General features: G+C 40.6%; 1 protein-coding gene across 2 annotated transcripts in view; it reads right to left on the bottom strand.

Annotated features, from left to right (window-relative positions):
- Window positions 1-1977: 1977 nt before the first annotated feature.
- BMS1 (BMS1 ribosome biogenesis factor) overlaps window positions 1978-19188 on the bottom strand; it is a 46160-nt gene continuing 28949 nt past the window's right edge. For both annotated transcript variants that reach the window (XM_033412932.2, XM_033412933.2), the window contains exons 14-23: window positions 12526-12599; window positions 11751-11927; window positions 8390-8578; window positions 8121-8301; window positions 7863-7921; window positions 6725-6847; window positions 5818-5965; window positions 5313-5488; window positions 3052-3213; window positions 1978-2519 (exon numbers count right to left, since the gene is read on the bottom strand). In XM_033412932.2, coding sequence (XP_033268823.1) covers window positions 2289-2519; window positions 3052-3213; window positions 5313-5488; window positions 5818-5965; window positions 6725-6847; window positions 7863-7921; window positions 8121-8301; window positions 8390-8578; window positions 11751-11927; window positions 12526-12599 — 1520 coding nt within the window. In that variant the 3' untranslated portion in view covers window positions 1978-2288. The remainder of the gene's footprint in view (window positions 2520-3051; window positions 3214-5312; window positions 5489-5817; window positions 5966-6724; window positions 6848-7862; window positions 7922-8120; window positions 8302-8389; window positions 8579-11750; window positions 11928-12525; window positions 12600-19188) is intronic.

Raw genomic sequence — 19188 nt, 5'->3', positions numbered from 1 at the left:
GTTAAGAGAACGAAAAGACAGCAATAGACTAGGAGAAAGTATTTGTAAATCGCATATGTGACAAAGGACTGCTTCCAAAATATATTAAAAACTCTCAAAATCAACAATAAGAAAACGATCCAGGGCTTCCCTGGTGGCGCAGTGGTTGAGAGTCCGCCTGCCGATGCAGGGGACACAGGTTCGTGCCCCGGTCTGGGAAGATCCCGCATGCCGCAGAGCAGCTGGGCCCGTGAGCCATGGCCGCTGAGCCTGCGCATCCGGGGCCTGTGCTCCACAACAGGAGAGGCCACAACGGTGAGAGGCCCACGTACCGCAAAAAAAAAAAAAAAAAAAAAAAGATCCAAATAAAAAGTAGCAAAAGACTTGGACATAAACTTCACCAAAGAGGACATAGTATATGAAAGGCAAGTAAGCATATGCAAAGATGCTCAATATTATTGGTCATTAGGGAAATGCAAATTAAAACCAGTGAGATGGAATGCAAAATGGTACAGCCCCTCCAGAAGACAGTCTGACAGTTCTTTTAAACCATATGACCCAGAAGTGCTACTCCTGGGTATTTTTACCCTGGAGTAATGAAAACTTATGTTCACACGAAAACCTCTACACAGATATTTACAGCAGCCACATTCATAACTGCCCAAAGCTAGAAACAACCACAATGCTCTTCCACTGGAGAATGGATAACCAACTGTGGCCTGTCTGTACAGCTGGTAACCATTTAGTAATCAAAAGGAACGCACCATTGATACACAGGACAATTGGGACGAATCTCAAAGATATGATCCCAATTTCAAAAGATTACATACCGTATTGTTCCACTTACATGATATTCTTGAAATGACAAAGTTGTAGTGATGAAAAACACATCAGTTTTTTTGGTAGTGGGGAGTGGGGAAGTGGGGAAGGCTTGGGTTGCACAGCATGAGGAAGTGCTTTGGAAAGATGGGACTGTTTGGTATCTTCATAGTGGTGTTGATTACATGAATATATAGGTATGTTTTAAAACCTATATAAGTGTTCAAATTCACAGACCTATACAACTCTTTAAAATGGGACCAGAAGGAGAAACAAAAAATTTAAAAATCTGTTCTGTACCAGTCACTTTGCATTTTGTCTCATTAAATCCTCACAGACTGCCAGATTAGTTTATCATCCCCATATTACTTGGGGATGATAAACTAATCCCCATAAGAAACTTGAAACTCCAAGATACTCAGGAACTTACCCAGTCACACCATGAAGAGTGGCAGAGCCTGGAGCCCTACCCAGACCCTCCCTGCACCTAGCACTGGGATGGTCAAGTCTGCAGGAAGTAGTTTAAGACACTGGGAAAGACAGGCTGCCCTCTTTGTTCATGTCACTTACGTGTCTGGCTTCTGTGCACAGCCTTGCTAAGCTGGACCTGCTCAGCTTTTAGTCAAATGGACATCTCGGCAGGATCATCTGGGCTTCTTGGGCGCTGGCCTGCATATGCGGATTGGACTTGGTGATGTTCTTTGAGGTAGTGAAGATACTGAGGAAAGAATGCTGGACTAAGACCTGACTGTTTCATCTTGATCCCTTCCTATTCCTAGAAGATTCTACCCACTCCCAGCAAGATGTTGATGGCTCTCAGGCATGCATTTTAGACCCAGAGGGTATATCAACATGAACTTCAGAGAGAATGCTAACTACCTCCACAGATGTCATCCCTAGTCTAAAAGCATTAAAACAGTATTTAGTGTTAACTAGCTATTATACTAACTTGAAAAACATGTGAAATAAGATGTAAAATGTCCATTAGGGTCAATAATCAAAGAATATAACATATGACAGACAAAAAAATAAAAATAACTATATATCCTTCTCTAAAATTTTACCTTAATGCTGAGGATTCAAGTTAATATTTTTTCCCTTCTGGAAGACTCATCATGAAGGTGGTAGAGTAAGCAATTATCAAGCATTCATTCCCTAATGAAAACTACTAAGCCAAAATTAACAAGAAAATATTTTAATGATACTTTTGTAGCACAAAATTAAACTGAGACAGGTAAGAGGAATGTGAGGGAATCTAGAAAACCATCAATTATATGGCTTTACTGTGACATAACCCAGGTGTTGAGAATGAACAGGTGTCCTATCAGCAGTCTCCATTTCTCCTCTCAAAGGCACAGTCTAGGCAATATATCCAACAAAGAGGTTGTGCTTAGGCTCCAGTCCCCTGACTTGTTATTTAAAAGTACTACAATATATGAAACCATTTATCACTGCAGATTCAAATGACTGTCTGTCTGTCTGTCTGGAGATCACTTCAATTGCTCCTCAGGCCCCTTCAGGCTGGACTTCTGATTTCTTCTTTCTTTCTGACCCTGAATTCGGTAGAGCTTCTTCCTGAGGTCCTTCTGTCGCTTCAGTTTCTCTTCTTCCTCCTTCTGCTTCACTTTGAAGTGTTCTTTGTTGTGCAGATGCCGTTGCTCCTTGGCTTTCTTCATCTTCTCACTGTGCACTGTACTCAGAGCATCCAGCAGCGCAAGGATCTGACAACGGCAAAACCCAGTGAGCATCAGAATATTCTTACAGCTACAGCATGCTTTCCTTCTAAGTTTCAGGAGGCCTAAACACCACAGCTGATGGCATCAAAGTTACAATCAATTCATGATCCAAATGAATATTAACCTAGTGAAAATTTACCCTGAACTAGGAAATTATAATTTGCATGGAAATATAAGTAGGAGCATATTTACTTAGTAAAATACTTAAATAATGGCCTTGACCACAAAACCACCTTTGTTAAATCACTCTGTGGGTACTCTGTACAACTAAGAGCAACTTGCCAGCTGTGTGCCTATTATTCCCCATTAAAATGCATAAGGCAGAGCATGACTAAACAAAAGAAGCGAAATGGACTCCGGCCTTTCTTCTAACTTCCAGATCAAGTGCCTTGAATAAGTCTGGCCCTTATCCTTTCCCAATGAAAAGTGAGAATGCAGTAAAAATGCCACGTGTGTTACTGAAAGCATTATTTTCACATCTAAATGCAACATGCTGGAAGCCGTCCATCAACAGTACCTTCCTTTCATGAGGCTCCCGTACGACAGCTGGTCTCAGTCTGTCCTTCGGAATCTTGCCTGCCTTTGCTTGGGTCTTGGGCTTGCTCTTAAATGGCAGGGCCTTCTGCAAGGCTTTTGGAATGTGCAGTGAATTAAAATGTTTCTTTTGCCTCACAATTGGCTGAAAAAGAAAAATAAAACAAAGACTGTGACATATATTATGATATGTACATTTAAAACTTGCATAAAATCTTCTCAATGGGTTGATTTTTCCACAAGATCAGTAACACCACAGTTTGCTGACCATCAGAAATGAGGACTCAATCATCCATCAAATATATATTGCCTCAATGGCCATGCACAGCTGCAAACAAAACAAAGGAATATATAGAATATACATATTTACAATTCTTCCAAGAAATCAACTGTGCCCATATCTACAGTCTGGACGACAGGATCTCAACAGAGCAGATGAAAAGATCCAAAGTTTCTGTTAATGAAAAACTCTGGCCTTATCTTTGGGGCACTGAGACGGTTTTTTCTAGCCTAACAAGAATAACTAGCTTTTCATCTTGACTATAAACCTCTCTGGATTTAAGGACATAGTTATTCCTCCAATGAGCAGCTGAAATGCCCCCATCCCTGATTCTCATTAAGAAGTTTAACTTTATTCTGTTTCTAATAGAAGGCTGGTTGAGAAAAGTGACATTTAAATGACTAATGAAGGCAAAACTCCTTCTACATTCAGTTTTCAAGCTAACCAAATTCTATGCTTAAATTGAGATGACCAAAATTCTTAACTGTCTCAGAAGTAGTTAATAAGTTGAAAGTTTTGCCCTAGACCTTTTACCAAGGTCGACAACTATATAGAGAATATGTCTGCTGTATCTTTATAAATTTACTGTTAAAGACATCACCCACAATAATATTCAATATTCTTTGTTTAAGACACCAAAATATTTTAGAATGAAAGAAATCAGAGAAATCTCCTTCTCAAAAACAAGTAAGCACCACAGACTGGACAACAGGTACTATGTTCTGAAGTATATTTTAAGAGAAATTCATGGCAATGTGATTCAAATTTTATTAACTATTTTACAGAAAAACTAATGTCTGGAAAACTTCTGTTTCTAGCAGAATGGCAGACCGATACCCTGAATTACCCTCTTATTACAAAACAATTAAATATCCTGCATTATCACAAACAAATCTTTTCGAATGCATTGTTAACCTGTGAACAAAATAATGGACGTTCTCAGAGATCAAAACTTGAATGAAAATGGGAATCCAGACAGGCACTGAGAACTTAACATTTTAAAATACTGATGAGGCCAACTACTGGAAAGGATGTGGAATAACTAGAACTCTGATAAGCTGTTCAAGTCTAACCTGGTATTTCAGTATACTACAGGGATCACACACTGATGTTGAACACATGTACCCTGTAACCTGGCAATCCCACCCATGGGGATCTATGGAACGGAACTGTGTGCACATGCACACCAAACAAGTTGCATATAAGTGTTCAGGGCAGCATTTATAATAGCCAAAAATTGGAAACACTGTCCATCAATGGATAAAACCGACATTCTCATACAATGAAATTCTACTCAACAATAAAAACAAATAAATGTCTGCTATATACAAGAACATGGATGAATCTCGTAATACTGAAGGAAAGAAACCGGGCAAAACAGTACATGGTACATTTTATAAAACTCAAAAAAAGGCAGAAGTAATTTCCATGTCAGGGGTTGGGATAGCGGCTATCTCTGAGGTGGAGGTGGGGTAGTGACTGGGAGAGGTCACAAGGGGGACTTCTACTGTGCTGGTAATTCTATTGCTTGATCCAGGCGATGGCAACTTAGGTATGCTAAAATTCGATGAGCTGTATACACTTATTATTTGTGTACTTTTCTGGGTGTATGTTAACACTTCAACAAAAAGTTTATTAAAACTCAAAAAAACCCCTCCCCCTTGCTTCAATAAGAATCAGTACATTAATGTTTTTCAAATTAATACATGTATATAGTACAAAAAAAAGTTCAAAAGAGGTATATAGTTCAAAAGAGGTGAAAAGTTTAAGTCTCCTTTCCAATCCACAGAAAACCACTATTACCACTTGTCCTGTGTTCCTTCCAAAACAGTCTATGAATATACAACATGTTCATTCAAATTTAATGTTAGACTTTCTACTTGAAAATTCAAACCACAAAAAACATTACATATGAAGCTTCTGGGTGACACCCATCTACAGAGCACATGGGTGATTGACTGTACCTTATACAGAGAATCCTTGCTAGCCTTTAGTTTGATGCCATGGGAGAGCCGGAGTTGACCAGTTGTCCGCATTCCTGACCAGGTGTCTTTCTCACCAGCTGGTTTCAACAAAGATGTTACTGGGTTATAGAAGGCTGGAACAGAGACAGGATACCAAGTTCTCATGAAGACAATGTCTGGAAAGAGAGGAAATTTACATTAACATTTTCAAAAGAAGATTCATATCCATCTCGGTAAACAAAAGAATAAAATATTCACTCCAAACTTCTCTAGCTGGTTGCACAGTATTTGAAGAGAGACTTCACCAAGTGAACTACTTTTGAATAACACAAAGCTTTTACTGGGTGTGGCTGGGCGTGCTACACGAGATGCTCCAACTGGGGAGAGCTACAGCTGACGCCTGTTTCTAAAGACCTAAACTACCAGCTATAGTTCACACTTGCTAGAAATCAATAGTGAATGGTAGGTAACATGCTGTTAAGAACACACCACAAAGGATATTTACCACTCATCAGCAGTTTATCCTCAAAGGTGGCCCGGAAAGCTCCTTCTGGAGCCCGGAGCGCCTTCTTGATCTGTCCCCTTATTCCACTGACAGTTCGAATCACAGCACCTTCAAATTTGGCCACTTCCAAAGCAGAATTAAACATTCCCTACAGGTATATATATACATATATATATTAAAAAAATACATACACACAAAGTCAGATATTTTACTTCTTAGTTCATAAATATATCCTTGGTTAAAAAACAAAAAATAATTCATTGAAAGGTGATAAAAAAATCAACTCTATTTTTCCCCCAAAGGTGGAATTACTAGGTCAAAAGGAATACAACTCTATCTTCCCTGAAATAACACTAATTAAGACTCTATTGTGGGCTCATTAACATGTTCATCACTGCTATCTTTGTAGAAGAGAAGATCAAAAAGATATTTATTGGTCTGAACTGGCCTAGATGGCCTTTGCTGTCATCTCACAGGGCTTGACTACAGTTCACATCCTATTACTTAGGTGCACACACTCAGAAAATAAAGAGACTGCAAGATAAACGCTGATGGTAGTATTACGTTATAAGAACATTTTATGATCATCTTAACTCTGTGTTTTTAATGGAAACACCCTCTACTGATGAAATTTTCAATAAATGTTGCTCAAACTACCCTCCCATATTATATTGCTCTGTGTTACTTAAATATGCTCAGAAATCTAAAGAAGTAAACTAAATATAAAGAATATAAAATATAAAGAAGTAAACTAAAAATATCAAAGACCAAGTTTATAAAAGATTTCAAATACTTTTCTGAAAACATTAGAACTATATCTTAGACCTATATTAGAATATTTCATTCCTCCTTTAAAAATATACACATTTATAAGCATATGAATATACATATATATATATATATATACCTTAATGAATGAAGTGTTCTTGAAAATTTTATATGGAAAGCCAGTTAGCTTTAATTTCTTCACAATTTTTATAGATTTATCCAGATCAAGGACAACTCCTGTGGCAGCTATCCGGAAATCAGCCTAAAAAGGAACCCCCAAAATGTGAATACAGGAATAATGTCAGCAAGAGAAGAACTACATTTCTCTGTAATGCAACAAATTACCAAAGTGCAATTCACTTACAATCACCTAAGAAAAAGTAAGAAAGAATATATGAACATGCAAAACAGTATTTTAACAAAAGCTATCTGAAACTATAATACACGTATGCCAAAATTAATGATGATATCTTGAGCATTTTCCTGAGGGTGATTTCACAGTAACACAGTTTCACAAAGATGAATGAATGAAAGGGAATATGAAGATTTGGCTACAATGTTTGAGAAATTAAATTTTGGACATTAAGGATGGGTTCCATTTGCCCATTATTCTGTTTTCTTTTCTGTTAAATGAGGCCAATAAAACCTGCTCTGATTGGTCAAATGAAGACTGTGTGAACATACCTTGCTAAACCAGATTACTAGGGGGTAGTCTTATGTCTAGCTGGTATCCAATGTATGCCAGAACCTAGTCGAGTGGTTAGCTCATAGTGAGCACTGCTTAAATATTTTTAGAATAATATTAAAAAGCATAAAATATAAAAGCATAAAAATATAAAATGTCATCAGTACCATTACAATTCTTCTATTTCCCTTTTCTCTACTCTCACACCTTACTTAAAAGGATGCAGGAAAGGGCTTCCCTGGTGGCACAGTGGTTGGGAGTCTGCCTGCCGGTGCAGGGGGCAGGGGTTCGTGCCCCGGTCCGGGAGGATCCCACGTACCGCAGAGCGGCTGGGCCCGTGGGCCATGGCCGCTGGGCCTGCGCGTCCGGAGCCTGTGCTCCGAGGCGGTAGAGGCCGCGGTGGTGGGAGGCTCGCGTACCACAAAAAAAAAAAAAAAAAAAAAAAAGATGCAGGAAATTTAAAAGCAAAGAGAAGTTTACTATAAATACTTAAAATGAATAATTTTCAACTTAAAGTTTCAGGTACATATTCCATAATCCAGACATTATTTCTCAAACACAATCTATAAAACAAACGATCAAAGATAGTTACCATTATGCCACTGACAGACTGTATTGCCAAGAACCCAGTACCCTGCGGAGTGATAGGACCTTAAAGGAAACAGGAAAAAAAAAGAATACAGTGAACCACACATTCTAGATCCTGCTTTACATATATACTCCAATCCAAAAAAAAAGAGAAAAATCTTATGAATTGGGATTTCATGAAAGGAAAAAAGCAAAACTACAATGATAAAGCTTAAAAGATTTAAATTAACCTACAAGCAAGTTTATTCTAATCTCTTTTTACCCCAAAAGGTTGCTCCACAATGCATGTGCTGTGGGGTGTATTTCAGAAGCCTCTGTCTTCCATTGTGGTCTTCAATATAATAAAGTGGGATGGTCTGAAACCTCCTCCACCCTACAGAAAAAATGACTGGATCTCGGGACTTGAGGATTTTCTTATACCAACGATGTTTCTTCAGACGCATCTGAAAGGAGAAGAGATTTCAGTAAGATTACTGGTACAAGTATGACCAAAGAACCTCAATCGTTAAGCATACAGTGAAGGGTACCTACCTGTACATATCCAACATTGCCCTCACTATTGCCCAAACCACCCAAAATAATTGGGTAATGTGGGTCAAAGTTAAGCACGAATTCACAGGGGACGTTTTCTATCTCAATTCGGACATACATCCCAGGTCGAAAACCCTCATACTGAACTCTGGCTTCATCATCTTGATCTTCGAATTCTGCCCGGTTAAGCTATACATGAGAGGGGGAAAATAAAACAAAAACAATTAAAAACCCATAATTCTGTTACTTTTAATAAATGTAAGATTAACATTTAAAAAAAAGAGCAATTTCTAAAGAAAGGAACCATGTACAGAATTATTTAGGCTTTATCCTAATTAAAAATAATATGTTTTATCTATACAGTTTGTTCAGGATATGCCCCAACTGTTTACTTCTCTGTTGCTCCAAGCTATACTATAGTAAATACAAACAACTCTGAAAGCAGCCCTTAATGTTGGTCGACACTCTGAACTTCCCCATCCACACTTTCTTTTCTTACTCTCCCAATTATTTCACACTTTTTCTCTTTCATCAAACACCCAGTTATCTCCTCCCTCATCCTCACTCTCAGCTGTTGACTGTTTCCTAATTCACTCAAAATTTAAGCAACCTAAAAGAACTTCCAGTTAGCCCCTCTACCAGGGTTTACACCCATATTCAGCCTTTTATTACAGCTCTGCACTGTTCAATATAGTAGCCACACATGGCTATTTAAGTTGAAATTAAATAAAATTTTAAAATTCAGTCATTTAATCACTTTAACTGTATTTCAAGTGGTCAGTATCAACATGTGGCTAGGTGGCTACAATATAAGACAGTAAGATATACATTTCCTTAATCACAGCAAGCTCTACTAGGCAGCTGTTAGAGATTATCCATGCCTCTATTTAATGCCAACCTTTACTTGCACCCTAGGTCATCCACTCATGTTGGACTTTATTCCAACAAATCTTTCCTGTTATTTCTCTCATCTTAAAACCTTTTGACTGCACTTCCTCTCACTATTGCCCCGTTCCTCCGCTTATCTTTGAAGCAAAATGCCACAGAAGTTTTCTAAAGTCTGGTTCCAGTTACGCTGCACATATTCTCATAAATCCCCTAAAATTGTACTTGAACCAATATTCCATTGAAATGCTTGCAAAAGTCACTAAAGGCCTCCATGTTCTTAATCCAGTGGTCAATTCTGTCTTCACTGTAGTTAACACAACAGCAGGATTTGAAACAATTTATCACTTCCTTCTACAGTGGTTTCCAGCATACTGCACGTCCTCTTACATTTCTTCTATCTCCTGGGAGCCGCGCAGCCTCCACTGCTGCTTCCTTGTCTCTGCCCAGTCTCCTGAAGTACCCAGTCCTGGTCCTCTCCTCTCCTGACTCCATGCTTACTCCCCAGGTCATTCCACCTATCTCATAGTTTTTAAAAAGCACCCAGATCCTGAGTACATCACATTTAAGTCCCTGGCCTCAACAGCTCTCCAGAACTGACCACCTGACACTCTTCTTGTCTGAAAGGTATCTCAAACCTAACAGATCCAAACTTCATCTTCCCAGGTAGACTGACATCAATGAAAGGCTTTCCTCTTACTGATGACAACCCAATGCCTCCAGTAAGTCATCCTTATCTTCCCTCTCACACATCTCACGTTCAATCCACCAGGAAATCCTACTGATCTACCTTTCAAAAAAAGTATAGCCAGAATTTGACTCTTTCTTTCCTCTCATCACTGCAACCCCCCACCCCCTCCCCAGTGTAAGTCATGTTAATCTTACTGAACTTGTGCCAGGGTAATCCTTTCAAGGGGTAAGCAGATCATGCATGTCTCTCCTCTACTCAAAACCCCCCGATGCGGGCTTCCCTGGTGGCGCAGTTGTTGAGAGTCCACCTGCCGATGCAGGGGACAACGGTTCGTGCCCCGGTCCAGGAAGATCCCACATGCCGCGGAGCGGCTGGGCCCGTGAGCCATGGCCGCTGAGCCTGCGCGTCTGGAGCCTGTGCTCCGCAACGGGAGAGGCCACAACAGTGAGAGGCCCGCATACCGCAAACAAACAAACAAACAAAAACCCCGATGGACGCCCATTTCATTCACAGTAAAAAATTCGAAGTTCTTTACAATGACCCACAAGGTTTTAGGTGATTTTATTTTATTATTATTATTGTTTGGTTGCATTGGGTTTTCATTGCTGTGCACACACGGGCTTTCTCTAGTTGGGGCGAGCGGGGGCTACTCTTCATTACGGTGCGCGGGCTTCTCATTGCAGTGGCTTCTCTTGTTGCAGAGCACGGGCTCTAGGCGCGCAGGCATCAGTAGTTGTGGCTCGTGGGCTATAGAGCACAGGCTCAGTAGTTGTGGCACACGGGCTTAGTTGCTCTGCAGCATGTGGGATCTTCCCGGATCAGGGATCAAACCCGTGTCCCCTGCACTGGCAGGTGGATTCTTAACCACTGCGCCACCAGGGAAGCCCCTAGGTGATTTTAAATTATAAATGGCCTAAAGCAAAGACTTCAGAACCAGGCTTACACTTCCTAGTCACTTCTATCAAAGGTCAGAACACACTTTGAATCACTACGTTAATGACTAACCAGGAGATACTTCTTTAACTAGATGAAGACCTAGGTTGAGCAAACCCTGTCAGCTGCATTTTCACAAATCATATACTTAATCTGCAGAAGACATATTAGGGTATGCTCCCGTTTACAGGGATTCTTGGTGGCCCCACTTGTCAAAGCGCATCTCAAACACTTGCCATCAACTGTACACATCTTTGCCTCCTTCAGAGTCAGTTCATCAACTCAAACAGCCTGCTCAGCATCCCCGGATGGCAGGGCCACACTATCTCCCTTTCAGCATTCCACAGGCTCCCTTTATCTTTGCATCTGACCTTACATTCGAAGTATCCTCTGAACTCTGACCAAGGTGGGTTTTCAGAAAACCATCCCCAGAGAGCACTGGTATATGCATAAGCCACACAGGCCAAGAATCACGTACACATTCAAATTATTCAGTTATGGTTCCAGGGAGTGGCAATCAGAATACTAAGGCAATGCTTGCATGTAAATAAACACACTATCTCAAATCACTACTCTGTAAGATCCTCAAAAATGGTGGCCGTGTCTCAGCCATTTCTGCTTCCACAACGTTTAATGCTTGGTACAAAACAGACACTGATATTTTTCTGGTGAATGTCTGACTGAAGAAACAATTAGATAACTGCATGAATAAACACACCTATTTGCATCTTGACCTAGGAGCCCAAACAGGAGGCCCAGAAGCAGGCAGGGAGCAAAGACCTAAACAAAGTTACGTATTCACAGCACTATTACAGCCCTGAAATGAGGCTGATAGGAACTGAGTTTTCTCACCTGTGCTTGTTTCTGCATTTCTCCTTTAAGATCATCAAAGTATGTGTTTTCTCCTTCATCATATTCTGCATCAAACATCTCTTTCAATTTTCTCTTTTTATCCAAATGCTTTTTCTTGGCACTTTCCTCTGCATTGGGGTCAATTTCTTCTTTAACTTCTTCCTCCACATCTTCAACCTTAAATTTCCAGAAGAGAAAATTTTGTAAAAATTTGTGGAGAACTTCTTCTTTAAACATTAAGGCAGATTTTAAAAGTTCTATTTGAGCTGTGAAAATCTTAGTTATGATCATCATGAAAACAAAATAAAACAGCCTTTCTCTAAATAACATGTACTGCAACAAGAGACATTTAGACATCTGCATTACAATTAGCCGCCATTCCTTAATATGGCTGGGAATGACAAACATGAATAAAAATAATAGCAACTGTTCCCAACCCAGATGCTCCCAGATACTGTTCTGAAGAAATTTTAGGGAGAACAGGGAATTATTATTTTTTTAAAGCGGCACTTAAAATTAAGTGGAGGAGAATGATGGCAAGACAGTGACCCAGGAGCTAAAACTTTCAATGACTGAAGAATCGTAACAAGAAGAAGAGGTAATAGGTATCACTCAAGAAAATTAACAATAACAAATAAACCAACAACTCTTGGTCCGTTCCCACCCTCTTCACTTTTAGGAAGGAATCCATCCATCTCATATGGGGCCTCTTGCAGAACATACTGACCACAGATCAAGGAACAGTGGCTGATGGCTGGCCATGGCCAGGTCATACCTGAGTATCCGGGCCTGATTTTCCCTTGTGCACGTCCCCTGTTTCCAGGTCTTCAAAGTCACCATAGAGCTCCTCTGGGAAAAGAACATCCAAATGACTCCCCTGTAAGTAGGGCCTGCATGTGACACTCTAGCACCACCCAGCACCAAGTCGACTATGTGCTCGGCATCTCAAACTTCATTTTTACTGTGCTTATTGCTACACACCCCTAAAGAATCCTGCACTTATACAGCCTTCTTTTTCTTGTTAAATTTTGTCAGTATTTCATCACCTGTTTAGGTTAAGGAAATGGGCCCAATCCACTTTTCCATATTCTATTTCAAAATGCCACTTAGCCACAAGCTATTTTTCCAGGATAGGTGATGAACATTCTGTAGCACTGATGCATACAGAGGTGGCATGCATGGCCCTGCATGTCAGTCCCCAAACCAACAGTTCAAAGAGTGACTTGAAAAGTCATGGCATGATAAAAGCACATATGAAAAAGAGTCTCAACAATGAGATCAACACAGCACAACCATGTGACATACCTAGGAAAGATCTGAGATTACATAAAATACATCATTTAGAGTAACAGTAGTATCCAAAACAATGTCAAGCCCATAAGAAGAGCTCATTAATTTGTTTCTGGAGCTCTAAGTTTAGTTATGGATCCTACCCTTAAAAGAAACAGGCAAGTTAAAACCCTGGGAGGCAACATTTAGAAAGGTATCAAAACATTTTCATATAAGAAAGAGCCAAAGAACCAAAGGACGTATAAAAGGTGGGAAGATTTCATTTGTAATAAAAAACAAAAAAGGATAAAGTACTTAGGAATAATCCTAACAAGAAATGTACTAGAACTTTAGTTTCAAAATTTTTTAAGTTTTAATATGCTTTTTTTTTTTTTTTTTTTTTTTTTTTTGCGGTACACGGCCCTCTCACTGTTGTGGCCTCTCCCGTTGCGGAGCACAGGCTCCGGACGCGCAGGCTCAGCGGCCATGGCTCACGGGCCCAGCCGCTCCGCGGCATGTGGGATTTTCCCGGACCGGGGAACGAACCCGTGTCCCCTGCATCGGCAGGCGGACTCTCAACCACTGCGCCACCAGGGAAGCCCTAATACGCTTTTTAAAGGACACATGGAGACACAACTAGGGTGCCAGTGGGACACCCTCGATGCCCAAGGTGACAGGAGGAACCCCAGAGCGACTGGGTAGGGCATGGGGGAGTGAGGGGGGAGGAGAAGTGGAGGTCGGACAGGAATGGCACCCCTGAGGGGTGGCTGGGATGGGGGATGGGTTCCCACGCCTAGAGGGACCCTCAGGGGCTCAGAGGATCAGGCATTTCCCCTGTCCAATTGGGCCCCAGGAGGCCTGCGGGGCTCCCGGGCCAGGTCCTCCTCCCTCCAAGGCCCCCTCCAGTCCGCGTTGATCCCAGGGGCATAGGAGGGAGGTACACGGAGGAGAGGTGGGATATTGGGGCCCTCCAAGACCAGAGGATCAGGGGGGGTGCCGTGGGCGTTTCCCCCACTCACTCGGCCCTGGGAAGTCTGCTGGGCTCTCAGCCTAGTCATCCGTGCTCGTTCTCCAGGGTCCCCTCTGGCCTCATGGGTCCTAGGGGTGTGGGAGGGAGGGAGGAGGGGTAAGAGGAAAAGAGGTGGACAGTGCAGGGGAACCCTCTAAGACCAGGTCAGAGGAAGTGCCACTGGTGTTTCCCCAGCCCACTTGGGCCAGGAGGCCTGCTGGGCTCCCAGGCCAGGTCCCCAGCCCTCTGAGGCCCCCTCCGGGCTGCATTGGTCCTAGGGGCGTAGGAGGAAGGGAGGAGGGGGGAAGAGGGAAAGAGGAGGAGAGGTGGACAGGGGAGACCCTCTGGGGCCGGGGGATCAGGGGAGGGGCCGGGGGATCAGGGGAAGCACCGCGGGCATTTCCCCCGCCCACTCAGCTCCAGGAAGCCTGCTGGGGTCTGGTCCCCTGCCTTCTGGAGCCCTCTCCTGTCGCGTGGGTCCTAGGGGCATGGGGAGGGGTGGGGGGGACAAGAGAGGCCAATGGGGAGGGGTCCTCTGGGATCGGAGGACTAGGGGGAAGGCGCCTAGCATTTCCCCTGCCCACTCAGGCCCAGTGAGCCTGCTGGGGTCCTGGACCTGGTACTCTGCCCTTCAGGGACAGAGGCACTCCTGGCACCTCCTGCTGTGTTGAGCCTAAGCCTCAACCCCCACCACCCTGCAGGGCCTGTTCCAGCCCTGTGGGTTCTAAGCATAGGCCCCACCCACCACCTAAACCCTGTCCCTGCATAAGCCCCACCCCCATAGCCAAGGCCTTGTTTGGCTTTTTTTTTTTTTTAACTCCTCTTTTTTACTACTGCAGTTTTCTTTTACCTTCCGGTTGTTTGTTTGATCTATATTTTTCTTTTTTTATTCTTTCTAACATATCTGTTAGTTTTCTAATCTTATTTTATTTTCTCTTTGTTATTGTTCTGCTCCTTTTTTCCTTTTCCTTTTTTTTTTTCTGCCACCCCACATGGCTTGCAGGATCTTGCTTCACAAGCCAGGGGTTGGGCCAGAGCTCCTGTGGTGGGAACTCTGAGTCCGAACCACTGGAATAACAGAAAACCTCATACCCCAGGGAATAGTCATCAGAGTAAGGTCTCCCAGAGGTCCTCAACTCAGCACAAAGACGGAGCTCTACCCAACAGCCTACAAACTCCAGTGCTGGAAGCCTTAGGCCAAACAACCAGTAAAATAGGAATACAATCCCACCCATTAAAAAAAAAAAAAAAAAGAGAGACAATAAAAAAATATGTCAAAAACAAGTAAATGAAGAGGAAATAGGGAACCTACCTGAAAAAGAATTCATAGTAATGATAGTAAAGATGATCCAGAACCTCGGAAATAGAATGGAGGCGCAGATTGAGAAAATTCAAGAAATGTTTAACAAAGAGCTAGAAGAACTAAAGAACAAACAGAGATGAACAACACAATACTGAAATGAAACATACACTAGAAGGAATCAATAACAGAATAACTGAGGCAGAAGAACGGATAAGTGACCTGGAAGACAAAATGGTGGAAATAACGCCAAGGAGCAGAATAAAGAGGAAAGAATGAAAAGAATTGAAGACAATCTCAGACACCTCTGGGACAACGCTAAATGCACCAACACTTGAATTATAGGGGCCCCAGAAGAAGAAGAGAAAAAGAAAGGGTCTAAGAAAATATTTGAAGACATTATAATGGAAAACTTCCTTAACATGGGAAAGGAAACATGGGAAACCACCCAAGTCCAGGAAGCACAGAGAGTCGCATAAAGGATAAACCCTAGGAGAAACACACCAAGACACATATTAATCAAACTAACAAAATTTAAATTCAAAGAAAAAATATTAAAAGCAGCAAGGGAAAAACAAAAAACAACATACAAAGGATACCCATAAGGTTATCAGCTGATTTTTCAGCAGAAACTCTGCAGGCCAGAAGGGAGTGGCAGGATATACTTAAAGTGATGAAAGAGAAAAACCTACAACCAAGATTACTCTACCCAGCAAGGATCTCATTCAGATTTGACAGAGAAATCAAAAGCTTTTCAGACAAAGAAAAGCTAAGAATTCAGCACCACCAAACCAACAACAAGTGCTAAAGGAACTTCTCTAGGCGGGAAACACAAGAGAAGAAAAAGACCCACAAAAACAAACCCGAAACCATTAAGAAAATGGTAATAGGAACATACATATCGATAATAACTTTGAATGTAAATGGATTAAATACTCCAAACAAAAGACACAGGCTGGCTGAATGGAACAAAAACAAGACCCATATATATGCTATCTACAAGAGACCCAATTCAGACCTAGGAACACATACAGACTGAAAGTGAAGGGATGGAAAAAGATATTCCATGCAAATGGAAATCAAAAGAAAGCTAGAGTAGCAATACTTGTATCAGATAAAATAGACTTTAAAATAAAGACTGTTACAAGAGATAAGGAAGGACACTACATAATGATCAAGGGATCAATCCAAGAAGAAGATATAACAATTATAAATATTTATGCATCCAACACAGAAGCACCTCAATACATAAGGCAAATGCTATCAACCATAAAAGGGGACATCGACAGTAACACAATAATAGTAGGGGACTTTAACACCCCATTTACACCAATGGACAGTTCATCAAAAAAGAAAATAAGTAAGGAAACACAAGCTTTAAATGACAAAATACACTAGATAGATTTAATTGATATCTATAGGACAATACACCCGAAATTGGCAGAATAGAGGTTTTTCTCAAGTGCACGCGGAACATTTTCCAGGATAGATCACACCTTGGGTCACAAATCAAGCCTCAGAAAATTTAAGAAAATTGAAATCGTACCAAGCATCTTTTCTGACCACAGTGCTATGAGACTGGAAATCAATTAAAGGAAAAAACCTGTAAAAAACAAATACATGGTAGCTAAACAGTGCACTACTATATGACCAAGAGATCGCTGAAGAAATCAAAGAAATAGAAAAAATACACAGAAACAAATGACAACAAAAACACGACGACCCAAAACCTATGGGATGCAGCAAAAGCAGTTGTAAGACGGAAGTTTATAGCAATACAATCCAACGTCAAGAAACAAGAAAAATCTCAAATAAACTATCTAACCTTACATCTAAAGCAACTAGAGAAAGAAGAACAAAGAAAACCCGAAGTCAGTAGAAGGAAAGAAATCATAAAGATCATAGCAGGGTGGGATAGGGAGGGTGGGAGGGAGGGAGATGCAAGAGGGAAGAGATATGGGAACATATGTATATATATAACTGATTCATTTTGTTGTAGGGCAGAAACTAACACACCATTGGAAAGCAATTATACTCCAATAAAGATGTGAAAAAAAAAAGATCATAGCAGAAATAAATGAAATAGAAATGGAGAAAACAATAGCAAAGATCAATAAAACTAAAAGTTGGTTCTTTGAGAAGATAAACAAAATGGATAAACCTTTAGCCAGACTCATCAAGAAAAAAAGGCAGAGGACACAAATCAACAAAATTAGAAATGAAAAAGAAGAAATCACAACTGACAATGCAGAAATACAAAGGATTTTGAGACTACTACAAACAACTATAACCCAATAAAATGAACACCCACAAAGAAATGTACAAATTCTTGGAAAGGTACAATTTACCAAGACTGAACCAGGAAGAATTAGAAAACATAAACAGACCTATCACAAGTAATGAAATTGAAACTGTAATTTAAAATCTTCTAACAAACAAAAGTCCAGGACCAGATGACTTCACAGGCGAATTCTATCAAACATTTAGAGAAGAGCTAACACCCATCCTCCTCAACCTCTTCCAAAAAATTGCAGAGGGAGGAATACTCCCAAATTCATTCTACGAAACCACCATCACCCTGATACCAAAACCAGACAAAGATATCACAAAAAAAGAAAATTACAGACCAATATCACTGATGAATACAGATGCAAAAATCCTGAACAAAATACTAGCAGACAGAATCCAACAATACATTAAAAGGATCATACACCATGATCAAGTGGGATTTATCCCAGGGATGCAAGGATTCTTCCATATATGCAAATCAATCAATGTGATACACCATATTAACAAATTAAGAAATAAAAACCATATGATAATCTCAACAGATGCAGAAAAAGCTTTTGACAAAATTCAACACCATTTATGATAAAAACTCTCCAGAAAATGGGCATAGAGGGAACCTACCTCAACATAATACAGGCCATAAATGACAAACCCATAGCAAACATCACACTCAATGGTGAAAAACTGAAAGCATTTCTACTAAGATCAGGAACAAGGCAAGGATGTCCACTCTCGCCACTCTTATTCAACATAGTTTTGGAAGTCCCAGCCACAGCAATCAGAAGAAAAAGAAATACAAATTAGAAAAGAGGAAGTAAAACTGTCACTGTCTGCAGATGACATGATACTATACATAGAAAATCCTAAAGATGCCACCAGAAAACTACTAGAACTAATCAATGAATTTAGTAAGGTTGCAGGATACAAAATTAATGCACAGAAATCTCTGGCATTCCAATACACTAACAGTGAAAAATCAGAAAGAGAAATTAAGGAAACACTCCCATTTACCAATGCAACAAAAAGAATAAAATACCTAGGAATAAACCTACCTAAAGAGGTGAAAGACTTGTATTCAGAAAACTATAAAACACTGATGAAAGAAATCAAAGATGACATAAACAGATGGAGAAATATACATGTTCTTGGATTGGAAGAATCAACATTGTGAAACTGACTATACTGCCCAAAGCAATCTACAGATTCAATGCAATCCCTACCAAACTACTGATGGCATTCTTCACAGAATTAGAACAAAAAAATTTTACAATTCGTATGGAAACATAAAAGACTCCAAATAGCCACAGCAATGTTGAGAAAGAAAAACAGAGCTGGAGGAATCAGGCTCCCTGACTTCAAACTATACTACAAAGCTAGTCATCAAGACAGTATGGTACTGGCACAAAAACAGAAATATAGATCAATAGTACAGGATAGAAAGCACAGAGATAAACCCACACAGACTAGTCACCTAATTTATGACCAAGTAGGCAAGAACATACAATGGAGAAAAGACAGCCTCTTTAATAAGTGAAGCTGGGAAAAGTGGACAGCTACATGTAAAAGAATGA

This window comes from Orcinus orca, chromosome 14, assembly GCF_937001465.1.
Source record: "Orcinus orca chromosome 14, mOrcOrc1.1, whole genome shotgun sequence".
NCBI classification, from domain to species: Eukaryota; Metazoa; Chordata; class Mammalia; order Artiodactyla; family Delphinidae; genus Orcinus; species Orcinus orca.
This window is presented reverse-complemented; position numbering and strand designations above follow the sequence as displayed.